The sequence below is a fragment of the Salvelinus alpinus genome, chromosome 5 (genome assembly GCF_045679555.1).
Source record: "Salvelinus alpinus chromosome 5, SLU_Salpinus.1, whole genome shotgun sequence".
Taxonomy (NCBI): Eukaryota; Metazoa; Chordata; class Actinopteri; order Salmoniformes; family Salmonidae; genus Salvelinus; species Salvelinus alpinus.
The window spans coordinates 47772901-47788918 of NC_092090.1; the positions used below are offsets into that span (position 1 = coordinate 47772901).

The window sequence follows — 16018 nt, forward strand, 5'->3', positions numbered from 1 at the left end:
AATAATGGCACAATTGCCAGAAAATAGCCTAACATTCTTTTGAAGGTTATCCAAGTGTTTCTTGCACAGAGAGTTCGAGATCCTTTGTCCAACTTTCATCCATCAAACTCTCCTGTTGGATTTAGCTATAGTTATGCACATGCGCATAAGGGATTTATTTCCAATGAAACTAGTTAAATCGACATCCATTGATGGAAAACGATGTGGCGAGTATAAAATAAGGGCGAATTATATTTTCTCCTGCGACATATACAAATTCCTTTATTAGTCACCTTAGTTGGCAATAATTATAATTTTTATGGAAAACCGAATTTGTCTTCTTTCGTCGTTACAAGTTACGTCGATATTCCTTCTTAATTTGCTCGATAACGTTATGGGAAAAACAATTATCTTGCTGCTGAAAAAAATGGTTCTAGATTTCAGGCTTTGTGTGAGGGTTTTGAGTAGTCATTGGAATATACATTTTAGTTGGACCTGGCAACCCTGAGTGTGTTCTCTGAACTTCAGACATCCGGAAGTGAATAAGTGATCTCATCGCAAAGCCCAGTTGCTAAACTGCAAGTGTGGATTGGGGTTGGCGTTCCATAGTAAATAGCCACACAAACATGACATCAACAAGGACTGAAGGAGCCAGACAAAAAGCAGATTCGTAGTTGGTATCAACTAGCTAGGGATTCCGGTCTTAACCATTCTCTTTTCACCAATCATAGCTAGAGATTTTCTACTAGCAATTAGCTAAAAATGCAGGTATGTTCTGTATTATATTTTGCCCTGCCCAGGACGAGCAATCTAATTAGGTAGTTACTTGAGCTGTTAACGTTAGCAAGTTATGCTAATTTAGCTAACTGGCTAGTTAGTTGCTAGCTAACGTTAATAAAGTTCAACGTAACTGTTTAACCATCGAAAATGTGTTTACTAGTTACGTTAACTAGTTAACAGTTATTAGAATGTGCATGACTTTGACATTTGCCCAAATTGCAGTCCGAAATAAATTGTTACTTTGTTTGTTTTGTTTAAGCTAACTACCAGTACATAGCCCGCTAGCTAAGTTAACTAAGCCTGCTAACTAGCTAGCGAACAAGCTTGCTAACGCCAACAGCGTATATTCGACTATCTATCTTGTAATAATCCTCCCTCAGCTTCAAGAGAAGCCGACAGGGGACATGAAACGGATGAGTTATGCCACCATCAACAATTTGTCATACAAAGTATTTTCCCTTTGCCTCTTGTTCATTCATTGGAGATAAGCTAAAGGTCTCATCACACAGTCAACACACATGAACCAGCTAGCCCTGTGTGAATAATAACAACACTCGTTGAGTGTTGGACGCTCAAGAATCACCATGGCTGTGGCCAACACCACCAAAACATCATGGAGATTACGTGAGTCGAGTCTCCATTTCACTCACCCTTTCAAGACCTTAATTCAGGGCCACAATTTTATTAATCATGGTGAGTTGTGCATAATTTTCTGTTCCAGAGGAGATTGTAGCCCACTCCAGTAATGTGGTGTGTCTGGCCCTGGGGAAGAACTCAGGCCGTCTGCTAGCCACTGGGGGAGAGGACTGCCGAGTCAACATCTGGGCAGTCAGCAAACCCAACTGCATCATGGTACAGACTAGTCAGACCATTAGGGAAGATGTGTGTACAGTTTGATCTCTGCTTATTTCTGGTGAATGCTGCCTGTCACTAAAACTCTTATTTCCACCTCTCTCTCCCTTTCTCTTCCCCTCTCTCCCTGTCTCTTTCTCAGAGTCTGACAGGCCATAATAACCCAGTGGAGTGTGTAAAGTTTAATAACTCTGAGGAGCAGGTGGTGGCTGGCTCACAGTCCGGATCACTGCGCGTATGGGACCTGGAGGCTGCAAAGAGTGAGACTGCATTTCTCCTATATTGTGTGTGTGTATGGAGAGGTTAGGGGTGTGGGATGTGGAGATGTTTCTACTAGAGTCAACTACACCTAGGCTACCAGTTGTTCTGAGAATGCCATAACAATATTTTTGCTATTTTATCCCAGTCCTAAGAACTCTAATGGGACACAAGGCCAATATCTGCAGCTTGGACTTCCACCCGTTTGGGGAATACTTGGCATCTGGTTCCATGGACACCAACATCAAGGTGTGTATGTGTGCTGCGTTAGTGAGTGTTGTTAAGAGCTCTACTATGTAGAGTACCGGTCAAAAGTTTGGACACACCTGCTCATTCCATGGTTTTTCTTTCTTTTTACTATTTTCTACATTGAAGAATAATAGTGAAGACATCAAAACTATGAAATAACACACATGGAATCATGTAGTAACCAACAAAGTGTTAAACAAATATATTTTATACAAAATATATTTGTTTATTTGAGATTCTTCAAAGTAGCCACCCTTTGCCTTGATGACAGCTTTGCACACACAGAATTAGTGCTGATTTAGATTCTACAATGTAAAAAATAGTGAAATAAAGAAAATTCCTTGAATGAGTAGTGTCCAAACTTTTGACTGGTACTGTATGTGTATTGTTATGTGATATCTGTGCTTAAACAGAGTTTTTCTCTTTCAGCTGTGGGATGTACGGAGAAAGGGCTGTGTGTTCAGGTACAAGGTAAGACTTGCACTCGTGTGTAATTCATACCGAACTGAAGAGCACCAAGGTTAATTATCGACCAAAGCTTTTTTGTGGTTAGAAAGCCCCCCCCACCCACACTCTCTGTGAGCGGCTTGCTGGCTGGTCAGTGGCTGATTGTTTTGTTAGCCGTGGGAGTGGGTCTGCTAATCAGAACTAATACTGTGTGTCTATGTCTGGCAGCAGGACTAAGCCAGGGATTACAGTGAGACGGCGAACACTGTCTTGTCTGCCCTGGCCCGGGGGGGGGAGGGGCTGGGGACTGACCGTCTGGATAGGAGTAGGGGGCCCATGTGTGTTTATCAATTTCATATTGCATAATGTGTGTGTTTGTGCAGGGTCACACTCAGGCAGTGAGGTGCCTGGCCTTCAGTCCAGATGGGAAATGGTTGGCCTCTGCTAGTGATGACAGCACCATCAAGGCATGAACCCACCTACACATTGTCAGAAACTTACTTTCACATGTTTCTCATCTCACATGACTGTGGTCAGTTTGTAAACCATGGCTCTCCAACCCAGATCCTGGAGAGCTACCGTCCTGTAGGTTTTTGCTCCAACCCTAATCTAGCGCAACTGATTCTAATGATTAGCTGGTTGATAAGCTTAGTCAGGTTAGTTACAACTGGGTCTTGAGCGAAAACCTACAGAAGGGTAGTTCTCCAGGAACAGGGTTGCAGAGCCCTATTGTATACTCTCAACAGTATGTTCAGAGGATTAATGAGTTAGCCAGCTAACTTGCCTAAGTATTCTGAAATAACTTTTTGGGAAAATAAGCTTTAAATGAGCATGGCCTAATTGACTCAAGAACCAAAAACAGAAATCTAAGTTTAACTTTCTTAATGAACCAGAAAATCAATAGTTACTTCTGGTTGTTTATCAAAGTCAGCTGGCTAACTCATTGATCCTGTTTTGTATTTATACCCCTCTGCATATAAGTTCTCCTTCTATAGGCACAGATCTGATATCAGCTTACCTGATTCTTAAGGGCAACATCATAATATTCCTAGCTGTGCCAGTCAGGAACTCATATTGCCCTCTGACCTTTGACCTGTGTGGCCTAGCTGTGGGACCTGACTGCAGGGAAGATGATCACAGAGTTTACAGCACACACCGGCGCCATCAACATCATCCAGTTCCACCCCAACGAGTATCTGCTAGCGTCAGGCAGCTCTGACAGGTATGGTATCCACACACACACACACACACTCGGGGGGTGAAATATGGTAAATAAGTTCGTATGAGGTAACTGAACATTAGCTTACTATGGCTTCAACTCCATTACTAAAGCGGAATGCCTTAGTTGTATGTCTGTTTCCTACAGGACCATCAAACTGTGGGATCTGGAGAAGTTCAAGATGATTGGCTCTTCAGAGGGAGAGCTGGGACCAGTCAGGTGAGGGCTACCTTCACTATCAACAAGTGTGGTTGGCGGGACACCACGAGATTAGAAGTTCAGATACAACTAACACACTATACTGTATATAAACTATCCCTACATCCTTTTTCCTCTCCCCCCATTTGTCTCTCCAGGTGTCTGGCCTTTAACCTGGATGGCTGCTGTCTGTATAGTGGAGCTGTGGACTCTCTCCGTGTGTATGGCTGGGAACCCGACCGCTGCTTTGATGTGGTGCCAGTGGGCTGGGGCAAGGTGGCAGACCTGGCTATCTGCAACCACCAGCTGGTGTGTGAGCATGACATTGCTTTTTAAATGTTTTACATTTGAGTAATTTAGCGGACACTGAACCAGAACGACTTACAGTCAGTGCATTCATCTTAAGATGGCTAGGTGAGACAACCACATTTCAGTCATTGGTAAGTACATTTTTCCTCCGCAAAGTCAGTGCTAGTAGGAAAAGACAAGTGCGAGAGTTAGTGTTTATTTATAAAAAACAATTTGGGGGGGGGGGTTACTCTTTTAATGTTACTATTACCATGTAACTACTGTTACTGCAACCGTGTGTGTGTGTGTGAGCCATAGGGATCTTATTAAATGACTGTTATGGATTCTTTATGTGAATCTGTGGCATCAGCATGGCAATTTTACATTTATTAATGTCACTGGAACTGTTACTGTTGCTGTTAGTTTTACCCAAACCCCTTGTGTTTTTTTGCTCTACTGTTTCTCCTCCACCCCTCATCTCTCTCTCTCCAAGATTGGCGTGTCGTACAATCTGACTAATGTTTCGTCCTACGTGGTGGATTTGACGCGGGTGAAGAAGTCTGGCTCTGTGATCCAAGGCGTAATCCAGGACGACCAGCCACTCACGGAGCCCTCCCCGAAAGGGTCCACGCTGCGACGCAACTACGACAGGCCCCTGACCACCTGCAGCACACAGAGGTACTGCCCACTTCCAAACGCCGCTATTCTACTTTCTATGGAGCGAATCCTAACCCTAACTTGAGATGGGCACACTTAACTCAGATTTAGCGTTTGTGCCCTATATGCATACGGAATCTGTTTTCAACAAAATCACCTACGAGTTGATTTAAAACCGTAGCGGTTCAAACCATGTGGTCGTCTGTAGCTTAGTTGGTAGAGCATGGTGCTTGCAATGCCAGGTGGCTTCCATTCCCAGGGACCACCCATATATCAAATGTATGCACGCTGCCAAATGGCATATGTTACAGCAAATACTGCATCAAAACAGCATCCGTTAGTTTCCGTTGTATCGATAAGCAGACTAATTGGGGGTGTGCTCTTCCAGGGTCAAGCAGAGTTCTGAGTCAGACCGCCGCAGTCCCGAGGGGGAGAGGAGGAGCCCCAGTAGCGAGGACGAGAAGGAGTCCTCCGCCGAGATCCGTAACCCTGAGGACTACAAAGAGATCTTCCAGCCAAAGAGCGCCATCTGTAGGCTCATATTACATCTTACGTTTCATTGCTATCTATTCAGTGTTCACACTAACGGCAGAATGCATGTATTACTACATTAACATCTAGCAGAATCATCCTTGAATTTCATACTAAAAGTCTCCTCGTTTCCCCTTTTCTAGCTCGCACCCCCCCAAAGAGTGAGCCCTTCCCTGCCCCCTTGGAAGATGGTGAGTCCCTTCTACCAAGCCGTTAGTATGAGCAGTATTACATTTTGTGTTTGTGGTAAAACTATCACATTGATCTGTTGTGTATAAGATGCGTTGCTGTCCTGAGTTTCATATTCAAGTTCTTTTTTTTGTTGTTGTATTTTAATATTTATGTATTATATAGAAGTACAGAATGGGAGATGGATAAAGAAATGAAGGGCTCAGTCGGTCGAGCTGGGGCTCGAGACCCCGTCGCCAAGGTGCATGTGGGGTCCGCTGTACCAGACTCCGGCACTCATATTCAAGTTCTCTCTCTCCCTCTTTTCTCAGAGAGTTTTGTGGTGAGGGCTAACCAAGGGCTGGTGGAGCTCATGACTCCTATGACTGACAGACAGCAGGTTTGTACTCTACACCTGTACTGTATAGCTGTACTGTTGTATGTGTGACTGATTTGTGTTTTTTGTCATGCTTGTGTGTATGTGGGATTGTCTCTGTCAGTGTGAGTTTCCCTATGTAAATAAGTTAGATTTGTTTCTAGTGTGTGTGTGTGTGTGTGTGTCACTGCAGCCCGGCCTGTTGTTAAACCTTCCCGTGGCATCGTCCACTCCGGTCCTGAGGGTGGAGCCTACCATGGTCGCCACGGCGCCCCGTCCCATCCCAGTGGTAACCACACGACCTCCGAGCTCTAACCACCCCCCCGCACCCCACCCAGCCCCCCCACCGGTCGTTGCTATGGCGAAGGCCAAACCCCAGCCCAGCGTCATCCTCTCCACCAGGAATGAACCAATAGGGCTCAACGTGGGAGATTTCTTGCCTGTGAGTGTGTATATACATACACACACACACACACACACACACACACACACAATCATGTTTGTTTAATTTACCATGGAGAAATTTCACTCAGACACATCACAATTTGTATGGTTAAATTCTAATGTATTTATGAATAATTAAAAAAATCTCATCACATCTTTTCTTATCTTAGTTCTAATAGTACTAAATCATTTATTATTTCAATAGTCCATTCACAGTAGAGGCCCTCATTCTTCGCTCACCCAAGTCTTTCTCCTCTGATCAGTGACATCAGAGATGTCTTGGGTCTCTCTCACTCCCACACTGTAAAAGTAAACCCTGCGCTCCACCTCCATGTGCCAGTTGGCCAGGCAGAGTTGCTCATGCAGGTGCTGGCTGTGCTAGCGGATAATCGCTATGTTTCTGAGCTCGTACCTCCAGTACTGCTCGCGTTCCCAGAAATTCAGGCTTGCCACCTGCACAGTGCTCCTCACACTGTACTTACTGTGTGAGGAGTGTACCCAGGAAGATAGTGATGCTTTTTTTGGGGGGGAGAAAAATATCAGTCTTACATAGCAGATGCTGGTCACGTGTTGTCTTTTGAATGCATTTATTTAACTAGACAAGTCAATTAGGAACACATTCTTGATTTCCACCAAAACTGAGTTGGTGCCTTAAAACCAAAGATTGCTATACTCTCAATTGTATTCTTCTGGTTTAGAATCACCATGGAACTGTTTCGAATTAGCACGTTTGTTTGTGAGGTCATGAAATTGTTTGCCATCTAGAATTGTCATGTCAATGGAATTTAGTATATAAGTTCATGTTTTTATTACACTCGTATAGCCTTTAATACAAACTGAAATCTATATGCATGCAATACACATACAAGTAGCCAGAATAATTACTGAAGCAAAGTCAGGAAGTCAGCATGGGAACTGAAGCAGCTACTTTTGGTAGCATCGAGTGGTGGGAGGCAGAATCACGGTCACAGGGATGGAGCAGCATGACGGTCATGGCCAGCGGGGAATAGTGGGTCAGGAGACGAGTCCGGAATGATCCAGGAGAGCACCTTGCCGCCCTCACAGCTATCCCATAGCTTAGCCACTTGACTTTTGTAGGTAGAAACACCGCTAGCTAGCTACTCGTTCACTGGAACACAAATAGTAATTTACCGGTAATGCATATCTGTTACTAATCATGTAAAATCAGCTCAACATTAAACCTACCATAGTGGTACAGTTTTAAATTCACTCAGAAATGCTCCAATCACCTAGTTGCATTGTGTACGCATTAAAAAAAAGACAAAAACCAAGATGGTCAGCTTTTTAAAAACATGCGCATAGAAATGGAATTGACCCCTAAATGTATGTAGGTTTAGGGTGTGATCGAACAGGTGTGTGTGTGTGTATTTACCAGGTTATATGCGTTTGGGTATCTCTGTCCTAGCCTGCTCGTAACAACCGGCTCAGTGTGCTGGGTGATGACGAGGCTCTGGCCCAGATCCGAAAGGGCCATGATACCATGTGTGTGATGCTCACCAGCCGACACAAGAACCTGGACACCATCAGAGCCGTGTGGGGCAGCGGGGACGTCAAGGTATGGCACTTACCAGACCACGCTGACGCAACGTCAACACAATGTTCATGCGACGTTAACATCACTTGAAATAAATAATGACTTGACTTTCAATGTTAAACTCAGACAACATCCTTGACAGACGGAGGTTTTTGATTGATTAGCTGTTTGTGGCATGAAGTATGGAGAATCGTTACTGGCTGCCTCTTTTTGTGGTTGCTGCTCTGTCTTCAGACTTCCTTGGACTCGGCCGTCTCGATGAAGGATCTCTCTATCGTCGTGGACATCCTCAACATCGTTAACCTCAAACCGTGAGTGGATGTTGAAACGCGTGTGCACAACAAACGACTACAGATCTTTATTTAGCTAAGGAGGCCACACATATACTGTCACTCTTGGTGTGAGCACCATGACTGTCCTCTCTCAAGTGACCTGTCCCCCCAGGTCGCTATGGAAACTGGACCTGTGTACCTCTATCCTGCCCCAGATTGAAGAGCTGCTGCAAAGCAAGTATGAGAGGTGAGACAGCAGAGACGAAAGTGATAACAAATCCGTGTGTGTGTATAAATGTGTATTAACCCATCGTCTCTCCCCGTGTGGCCAGTTATGTGCAGACGGGTTGCACCTCTCTGAAGCTGATCCTGAAGCGTTTCTGGCCTCTCATCTCAGACACGCTGACAGCGCCCCCCTCTGTTGGAGTGGATATAACACGGGAGGAACGGTGAGTTTCAGCTCCATTTTAAATCCTAAACCGGCTTGAACTTTTAACCATCTAAAGTGTGCGTTAATGCAACGGTCACCAATCCTGGCCCTGGAGAGTTACACTATGCAGCCCATCACTAAAGAACCGTTGTTCTAGCTCCGTATTCATCCAATATTGCTTGCAGAAAGACTCCGATACATTTGGATAGAGTTCAGACTCTGCCACAGTGAGGCAGGCCATTTCCATTGCATACTGTGAGTTGTTTTTTTGTGTTTGAGCCCAGCCACCAGAAGTGCAAGGCATGCTACAAGCAGCTGAAGAACCTCAGCAACGTGGTGAAGAACAAGGCCGACCAGGTGGGACGCCACGGCAGCGCCTTCAAAGAGCTGCAGCTGCTCATGTCCCCACTGGACTACTGACAGTCGACTATGCAACTAGAGACCCGAAATGGCTGAGCACTGCTGTGAGGACTTGAAGTCTGACTGACGGCTGCATTCTCTCATCCACCTGAGTGGTAAATCAGGGGACAATCACAGATTCACACTGCGTGTGGATGGACTGAAGCAATGGAGTCAGAGACAGGGTGGGATATGAGTCCTGTGCCCATTGCATCCAGAAGGAGTCAGTAGGTGTGTTTTCATGGCGTAGCTCTATTTAAACACTGGGCACTTATGATTCCTTAATCTGTCTGTGTATGAGTAATTATGTCCTATGTAACCTTGACTTGCCCACCACAGATGAGCACACACACTTTAATTCCACAAACACCTAGGGCCGGGTTTCATTCCGATTGTGGGTTATAGGCATTGCGGCTTTTAAAGGTAATGTTCACGAGGAGATCCTATTCACAGTAAAAGCTGCACAGTTTGGCTCAATCAAATCGCCTTGATGCCTATAACCTACGATCGGATTGAAACCCGGCCTAATTTACTGTGTGATATCTATTTAAATATTCTCTCAATCTTTTTCTACATTCTGTACCTGAGATGTCAACCCTAGATGCACTCTTTGAAAGTAGTTAACACTAAAAGAACATGTTTTTCAAATAAAGAATTGTTTAAAAAGGAAGGAGTCTAGTTTTAGGCATGTTTCTGGAATTGATCAGCAACAAGACTTACGGAATTGAAAGGAACAACACTTGTTAAGATGTGTGTAATTCCACTCCAACAGAGAGCAGCACTGTTCGGGAAGGTGCCACAGATGTCCAAAATTATAAGGACAAGGCAGACTAGTCCATCCACCACTCCATAGTGTGAAGTGTATAGGGCAATGTTTAAGGTTTCTTGTAGAATCAGTTGCTACTTTGAGCACGTGGGCAGTGCCATCTACATTTCTTTTCGGGAAGAGGCAAGATCAGATGCATGTGAACACAACGGTTTCCAGTCAAAATTGGCTATATCATAGTAATTCATAAACAAAAAATAGCTTTTTGGTTTTAAGGTTAGCATTAAGAGAAATTGAAGGAATAGGCAAGTTTTTAGTTTTTATTGCCGGGATGTCACGTGTCCTACTTATCAGTACACCTGTAACAATCTCAGTATGAAACAACTATTTGATCAAATAAGCCATTACATCTTTTTGTTAACCAAATTGGACTCCATACAAAAGAAACCGCTATCTGCGAGAACTGTCCAGCTTTAAACTTCCTCTTGAAAGTTGTAATAGTAAAATGCACAATTGGGTAGTGCGTCATCAGTTCCTCTTTTCATGTTCAACATTTATCCAGAGCAATTAAACCTTGCTCAAGGGCACCGACAGATTTTTCACCTAGTCAGCTCGGGAACTCGAACCAGCGACCTTTCAGTTACTGGCCCAATGCTCTTAACAGCTGGGTTACCTGCCACATACTTTAGAGCTATTCACAAATGTCAGCTAAAGTAATTTATTTAGGTTTATAAGCCCATATTGTTGTAATTCTGTCACGCATATCACATGAATACACAGACATGGCAAAATGTATAGAATTGCAAGACAATACACTTTAAAACCAACATTTTCTTTGCACCCCATGACTATGTAGAAATGCAGGAAAGAAGCTTTAAACCTGCAAAATTCTCAAAGCCAACAAGAGGGAGTTTGGGAACTCCTGCTCTATGCAGCGCTATGGCTGCAACCATCCTGAACCAGTTGGTCAAAGAGCATTGTCTCCGAGTAGGTGTAATACAACCTACCGTTTAGTAAACGGTGATGAAAGATATGCAGCTTTCTAGTGGTTATATATTTCAACAAACATCTGTTAGAGTCCTGTGCTCTATAGAGACAGCATAAGACTGTAGAGGTTTCATTTGGTAGAGTGTTTATTAAAAAGGGTGTACAAAAACAAGACTGTAGAAACCTACGGCAGCTACAACAAAGACAAAAGCAAACAGAGATACCCATCAACAACCAACATGATGCAGCGTGTCCTCAATGTTCCTTGGACATCCTGGTAGTGAAGGGAACATTGGTTTAACATTGAAGAAACACGGCCGATTAGCCGATATGTGCTGATCAAATGTACTAAGCATTCCTATTTACACTGGATGCATTTTGAAAAACAGTTCACATGCTTAATCACTCCCGCAGGGGCAGCAATTTCTGTAGCTACATATGTGTCTGTTCCGTGAGGCGATCCGTTGTCATTGGCTGCTTGTGGTCAGCCATAGGGAGTAGGATAAAGCTGTCCTGGATGCGGATCTAGGGTCAGTTTTGTATTGTGTCCCTATTGGATGAAATGTGCCTCTGGGCAACTCCAACCGGCAGCATCCAATAACAGGAATGGCATTTCCTGTCTGTCAGGGAGTTTGAATCGGTCTAGCTTTATTCGCTCGGTACAAGAAACACGACAACATGAACGTTTCCATGCAGTGCTGAGGCAGCTCTGTATTGCCCTGGAGAAATCTAAAACACAAACGGCTACACAGGAAGTTAACCGCTCTCTGCACTCACGTCTCTATTGCTTGCGTCTTATTGGGCAAAAGAAGCCCAGCTCCATATCTGTGGAGTACCCTGATTGGATGAGGGGTAGAAAGTGTAGAAGGAGACCAGGATGGAACCCTCGTAAAAAAAACACCCCACCCCAAAAAAAAACAACCAAAGGAGACTTAAGGGATTAAAAACATCTCAAACACACATATATACTGTATATGCATTTGATCATAATCTGTAACTGGAGCATTGTTAGAAAACACATCAAGAAGGTAACAGCCTTGTTTAAAGTGCATTTTTACCCAGAAATACTGTTGATTAGAAGGGCTATACTGTTAGTGGATGATGGGACTGGTTAGCACTAGGGGTGTGGGTGTGGCATTATTGTGAGGGGTGGGGGGAGGAAGTCCATTGGCCAATGGGAGAATAGATCACAGGCTCAGTTGAAGGGTCAAAGGGGAAGGAGTGAAAGGTGGGGTGGAGTTGTTCTGGGCTGTGAGGAGTAAAGGGTTTCTTTATGAGAGTTGTTTTTAAGACACGGGCCTGTGTTACTCTCAGGTGCTCCTCCCATTTGGCCCCTAGTCAGGTGTGGAAGTCTGGTGTGTTCCTTCAGGGGTATAGACGAGGGCACATAGTTAAGATATGGGGGGGGGGGGGGGGGGGCTGTACAACAGTCCTGGCTAAAATGAACACCTATTGATTCCTTTCAGCTATCAGTGGTAATGAAGAAAAGGAGAACTGGAGGCCATTTTAGAGCACTGGGACTGACTCTCGCCATGCAGCATGAGGCGGCCTTCCATGAGGGTCAAAGTTCATATCCCCCTCTTCATCCCTCTGCTGTTCAAATAGCTCAACTTAAAATGTCACCGTTCGATCGGATAATTTGCCTAGTCCAGTTGCTCTCACCCATTGGCTGAGTGAGATCAGCAGAAGGAGACAGGGCGGATTGTGGATAGGTTGATCCCAAAGCGGAGAGTTTCTATTGGTGGGTCAAGGTGCTGGTTAACACCCTCCTGTTCAGATGGCCCAATGGCTGACTGGATCAGGGTCCGGTTTTACTCTGAATCCATTGGAGCCTTCAGACAGACAGTTTCAATCGTCCTGTAGGGGGAGAGTAATAGGTTTAGGAAACTGAATAGTGGGGAGTGGTGTCCCTGTGTTAATAACGGCTCACTACAACCCAGCCAGAGCAGCACAGATGGAGGAAAGGAAGAGGTGATGTATCCACACACACACACACCAAATCCATATAGACAAGACACATAAACACCCTCACATCATACGATATACAGATCACATAGATAAGAATTGCATTCAGACAGTCAGACAGACCGTCAGTCACAGACAAAATCACCAACAGCCAGAAGTCAGACAGTCATAGACATGTACGGACACCTTCACCCACACACACATGGATCTGCAGAGACTGAAACAAAGCTTTCAGTCTCTCACATAGACAGAGGGACAAGAGACAAGACCCACACAAACAGTTTCCTGGGGTTAGAGGCGTGGTGTGTTAGATAGGTAGGCATTGACCAGGTGACATGGGTGGGCACTGGGCACCATGCCATGCTGAGCATTTACTTTCCATGCCAAGCGACCAATCAGCATAAACCCCCACCTACCTGCCCACCGTCCCCCACCAATGGGCTGGCTCTGCCTAACAGCCTGTCTGCAAACCAACCAATCAGACCAGAGGATCAGGACACAGGAGTGAACGGATTCACACTGACCATTCACACCTAACTTGAGTTCACTTTGATTGTGTATATTTTGTATGGTGGCATAAGGTGGTGTGTGTGTGCATGTTAGTGTTGTTGTATATTGATGGGTCCCAGGGTTCTTGGTGACAGAGGACATTTCAAGAGAGGCACGTGTACCTGTTGAGACCTGGGACTAAGGGGTGTGTGTATACACATTTACCTGTAGAGAGCTGGGACTAAGGGGTGTGTGTATACACATTTACCTGTAGAGAGCTGGGACTGAGACCTCCGTCGTGTGGTGGGCGTTTTGGAGGAGGCAGAGAGGGTGGAGCCGGCACTGCTGGCCCGAGAGATGGGGAGGGGCACGGGAGTCACCGGGGGAGAGTCCAGCTGCAGAAAGGGCAAAGTTCAATTATCTCATTCCGCTAAGGATCCTGTCTAACTGGATTACGATTGTTTCTCTGCTTCGGTTTCGCTCTCATCAGACTGAAACTTAAGTCGATCTTAGATCGATTGTCTGGGGCCAAGTCAACCTCCCATTTCATGTAAGAAAGTCATGACTATGACGCTTTTAGGGAAAGAGGATAAGTTACACGTGAGCTTGACCAGTTCCAGTCCTCTTGCTTTGTTGGGTTAGGGCTACTCCCCGGGATAATTTGTATGTAGAAGGACTGAAGCTCAGTTCTGCTGACATTATAATGAAAATAAAATTATGCTGACACCTGACATTACCATGTTCTGACCACTAGATGGTGTCAGAACAATCTGAGATGGTGGGTGTCATGGCTTGCTGAAATGAAATGGAAGGACCCTGCTGCAAGCTTGCACTTTCCACTTTCTATACAGGTGTAAACACTTCTCGAACCCAGACGGGATGCATCTATTATGCATTTGAGTGCAGGCTCTGTCTGGCATTAACTCGGGGAGTTTTCATCTGACGAAAGCAGTGTATTTGAATGGTCATCTGTTGAAGTTATCTCCTTAATTAACAGTGCATAACTAATCATAACTAAGTGGTCATCAGGAATGGTCCATAATAGAGACCATTTTTCATCACCTTTCCTGAATGTGTAAAATCTCTGCACCATTTAGTGGTCAGAACCTGGTAATATGAAGATGTAGAATGGGACATAAACCTTAACTTGAATTACTAATTTCTCTGAACAGGGGGGGGGGGGTGTATCACCAAATTCCCTGAGAATACATTACATAGGATGAATAAACAATACACGAGCCACAGCTCAACACTACACTACTTGTCAAACAGAGGATTGATACTGTATACTCATTGTTGGATTGGGCGTGGGTGGCTTTTGGCCATTTCTTTGGATTCCTCATACTCATTGTTAGAAGAAAAAGTTTGTTCTAAATCGGATGTTAGGTACTATAACCATTCCAGTGTTTTAATTGCTATATTGTATTTACTTCGCCACCATGGACTTTTTTTGCCTTCACCTCACTTGCTCACATTGTATATAGACTTATTTTTCTACTGTATCATTGACTGTATGTTTGTTTTACTCCATGTGTAACTCTGTGTTGTTGTGTGTGTCGAACTGCTTTGCTTTATCTTGGCCAGGTCGCAATTGTAAATGAGAACTTGTTCTCAACTTGCCTACCTGGTTAAATAAAGGTGAAATAAAAATTAATAAAACTATATTTATTGAATCCTATATGAATGTATATGGCCAATTTGGGTGCAATCAATTACCTTCATTTTTCAAATTATATTTCAACAAAATAATGTTGCAGAAATGCTACTCTTATCGGTTTCTAACAGAAACAATTTCAGAACAATCTGAGACAGTGGGTGTCCTGACTTGCTAAAATAAAATCAAACGACCCAGAGGCTTTTTGGAGATAACCTTTTCAAACATCCTGAGCCTACTAGATCTTCTTTGCTAGACAGTGGGTTTCCCGACCTGGATCATTAAGGGCAGAGGGACAGAATGAAACCTGATGCCCCAGATTTGGCTCAGCGATCTGGGGAAGGTTTGACGTAAGGCCTGGGCTGACCAAGCACACGTGTGTGAGATTTCATGTGTGAGTGCGTCCCTCACTCTCTCCAGGGTGTGTGTGTGTGTAGGTTACCTCCACGCTGTCGTGGGTGGGCGAGGAGGAGGTGGAGGAGTTCTCCCACTGTCTCCTGGTGGCGTTGCCCAGCTCGATAGTCCGTACCCGCTGGGCAAACTTCAGAGAGCACACCGACTCACTCATGTTGCTGACCAGGGGAGACACCTAGAGAAAATACCTTCTGATATTAGCCTGAAGTCTAGCATTGACAGCTTCAAGCATTGATCGTTTTATCATAGGCTAATATACAATTTAATTTGAAACCCCTTACTCTCTCTACCTCCCCAATCCCTCCCTCTCTCACCTGCACCATCATCAGGGTCTTGCTGTCCCCGCTCAGTGAGTCAGACAGCAGGTAGGTGAGCCGGGAGTTCCTGAAGGGCACGTGGGAGTGTCGGCTCCGTAGCGCATTGATAACGTCACCCAGGGCCGACAGGGACTTGTTGATGCACTGGGCCTCTCGCAGGCGGCTGCCCTCTGCCCCGGACTTAGCAATCCGCTCTGAGCCAGCCAGGTCAACCAGGTTCAGCTTACCTAGTAGAGGGTGTACAGAGATAAAATCCTGAATTAGTCTGTGTGTCTGTCTGTCTGTCTGAGTATCTTGTGTGGGATGTCCGGTACAGGAATTGTG

At 44.7% G+C, this 16018-nt stretch overlaps 2 protein-coding genes across 9 annotated transcripts in view; one reads left to right on the forward strand and one right to left on the reverse strand.

The window, feature by feature from the left end:
- Nucleotides 1–231: 231 nt before the first annotated feature.
- On the forward strand, nucleotides 232–9772 carry LOC139576284 (katanin p80 WD40 repeat-containing subunit B1-like). Of its 3 annotated transcripts, none has more exons than XM_071402201.1 (20): nucleotides 232–747; nucleotides 1140–1383; nucleotides 1481–1611; nucleotides 1754–1871; nucleotides 2018–2118; nucleotides 2548–2589; nucleotides 2949–3032; nucleotides 3672–3787; nucleotides 3932–4003; nucleotides 4141–4291; nucleotides 4764–4948; nucleotides 5316–5458; nucleotides 5602–5649; nucleotides 5959–6026; nucleotides 6196–6444; nucleotides 7873–8022; nucleotides 8236–8312; nucleotides 8446–8520; nucleotides 8606–8722; nucleotides 8988–9772. In XM_071402201.1, exons 2-20 carry the CDS (start codon nucleotides 1344–1346, stop codon nucleotides 9121–9123), a joined length of 2103 nt encoding a protein of 700 aa, XP_071258302.1. In that variant the 5' UTR covers nucleotides 232–747; nucleotides 1140–1343; the 3' UTR covers nucleotides 9124–9772. The 3 variants fall into 3 exon arrangements, with proteins under 3 accessions (XP_071258302.1, XP_071258301.1, XP_071258303.1); XM_071402200.1 differs by having other exon boundaries at nucleotides 1244–1383; XM_071402202.1 differs by having other exon boundaries at nucleotides 1249–1383.
- Nucleotides 9773–10983: 1211 nt separating this feature from the next.
- Nucleotides 10984–16018, reverse strand: part of LOC139576283 (kinesin-like protein KIFC3) — a 64620-nt gene continuing 59585 nt past the window's right edge. For 5 of the 6 annotated variants that reach the window (XM_071402195.1, XM_071402194.1, XM_071402199.1 and 2 more), the window contains 5 exons: nucleotides 15692–15921; nucleotides 15406–15552; nucleotides 13578–13704; nucleotides 13237–13283; nucleotides 10984–12712 (listed from right to left, as the gene is read on the reverse strand). In XM_071402195.1, coding sequence (XP_071258296.1) covers nucleotides 12704–12712; nucleotides 13237–13283; nucleotides 13578–13704; nucleotides 15406–15552; nucleotides 15692–15921 — 560 coding nt within the window. In that variant the 3' untranslated portion in view covers nucleotides 10984–12703. The remainder of the gene's footprint in view (nucleotides 12713–13236; nucleotides 13284–13577; nucleotides 13705–15405; nucleotides 15553–15691; nucleotides 15922–16018) is intronic. The other variant, XM_071402196.1, reaches the window with a different exon arrangement.

Bases quoted from the DNA above. Each gene is read 5' to 3' on its own strand.
- LOC139576284 (XM_071402201.1), top strand. From the start codon at position 1,344: ATGGCTGTGGCCAACACCACCAAAACATCATGGAGATTAC. The intron at 1,612-1,753 runs GTACAGACTAGT...TCTCTTTCTCAG, and splicing joins GCAAACCCAACTGCATCATG to AGTCTGACAGGCCATAATAA. The intron at 2,590-2,948 runs GTAAGACTTGCA...GTGTTTGTGCAG, and splicing joins GCTGTGTGTTCAGGTACAAG to GGTCACACTCAGGCAGTGAG.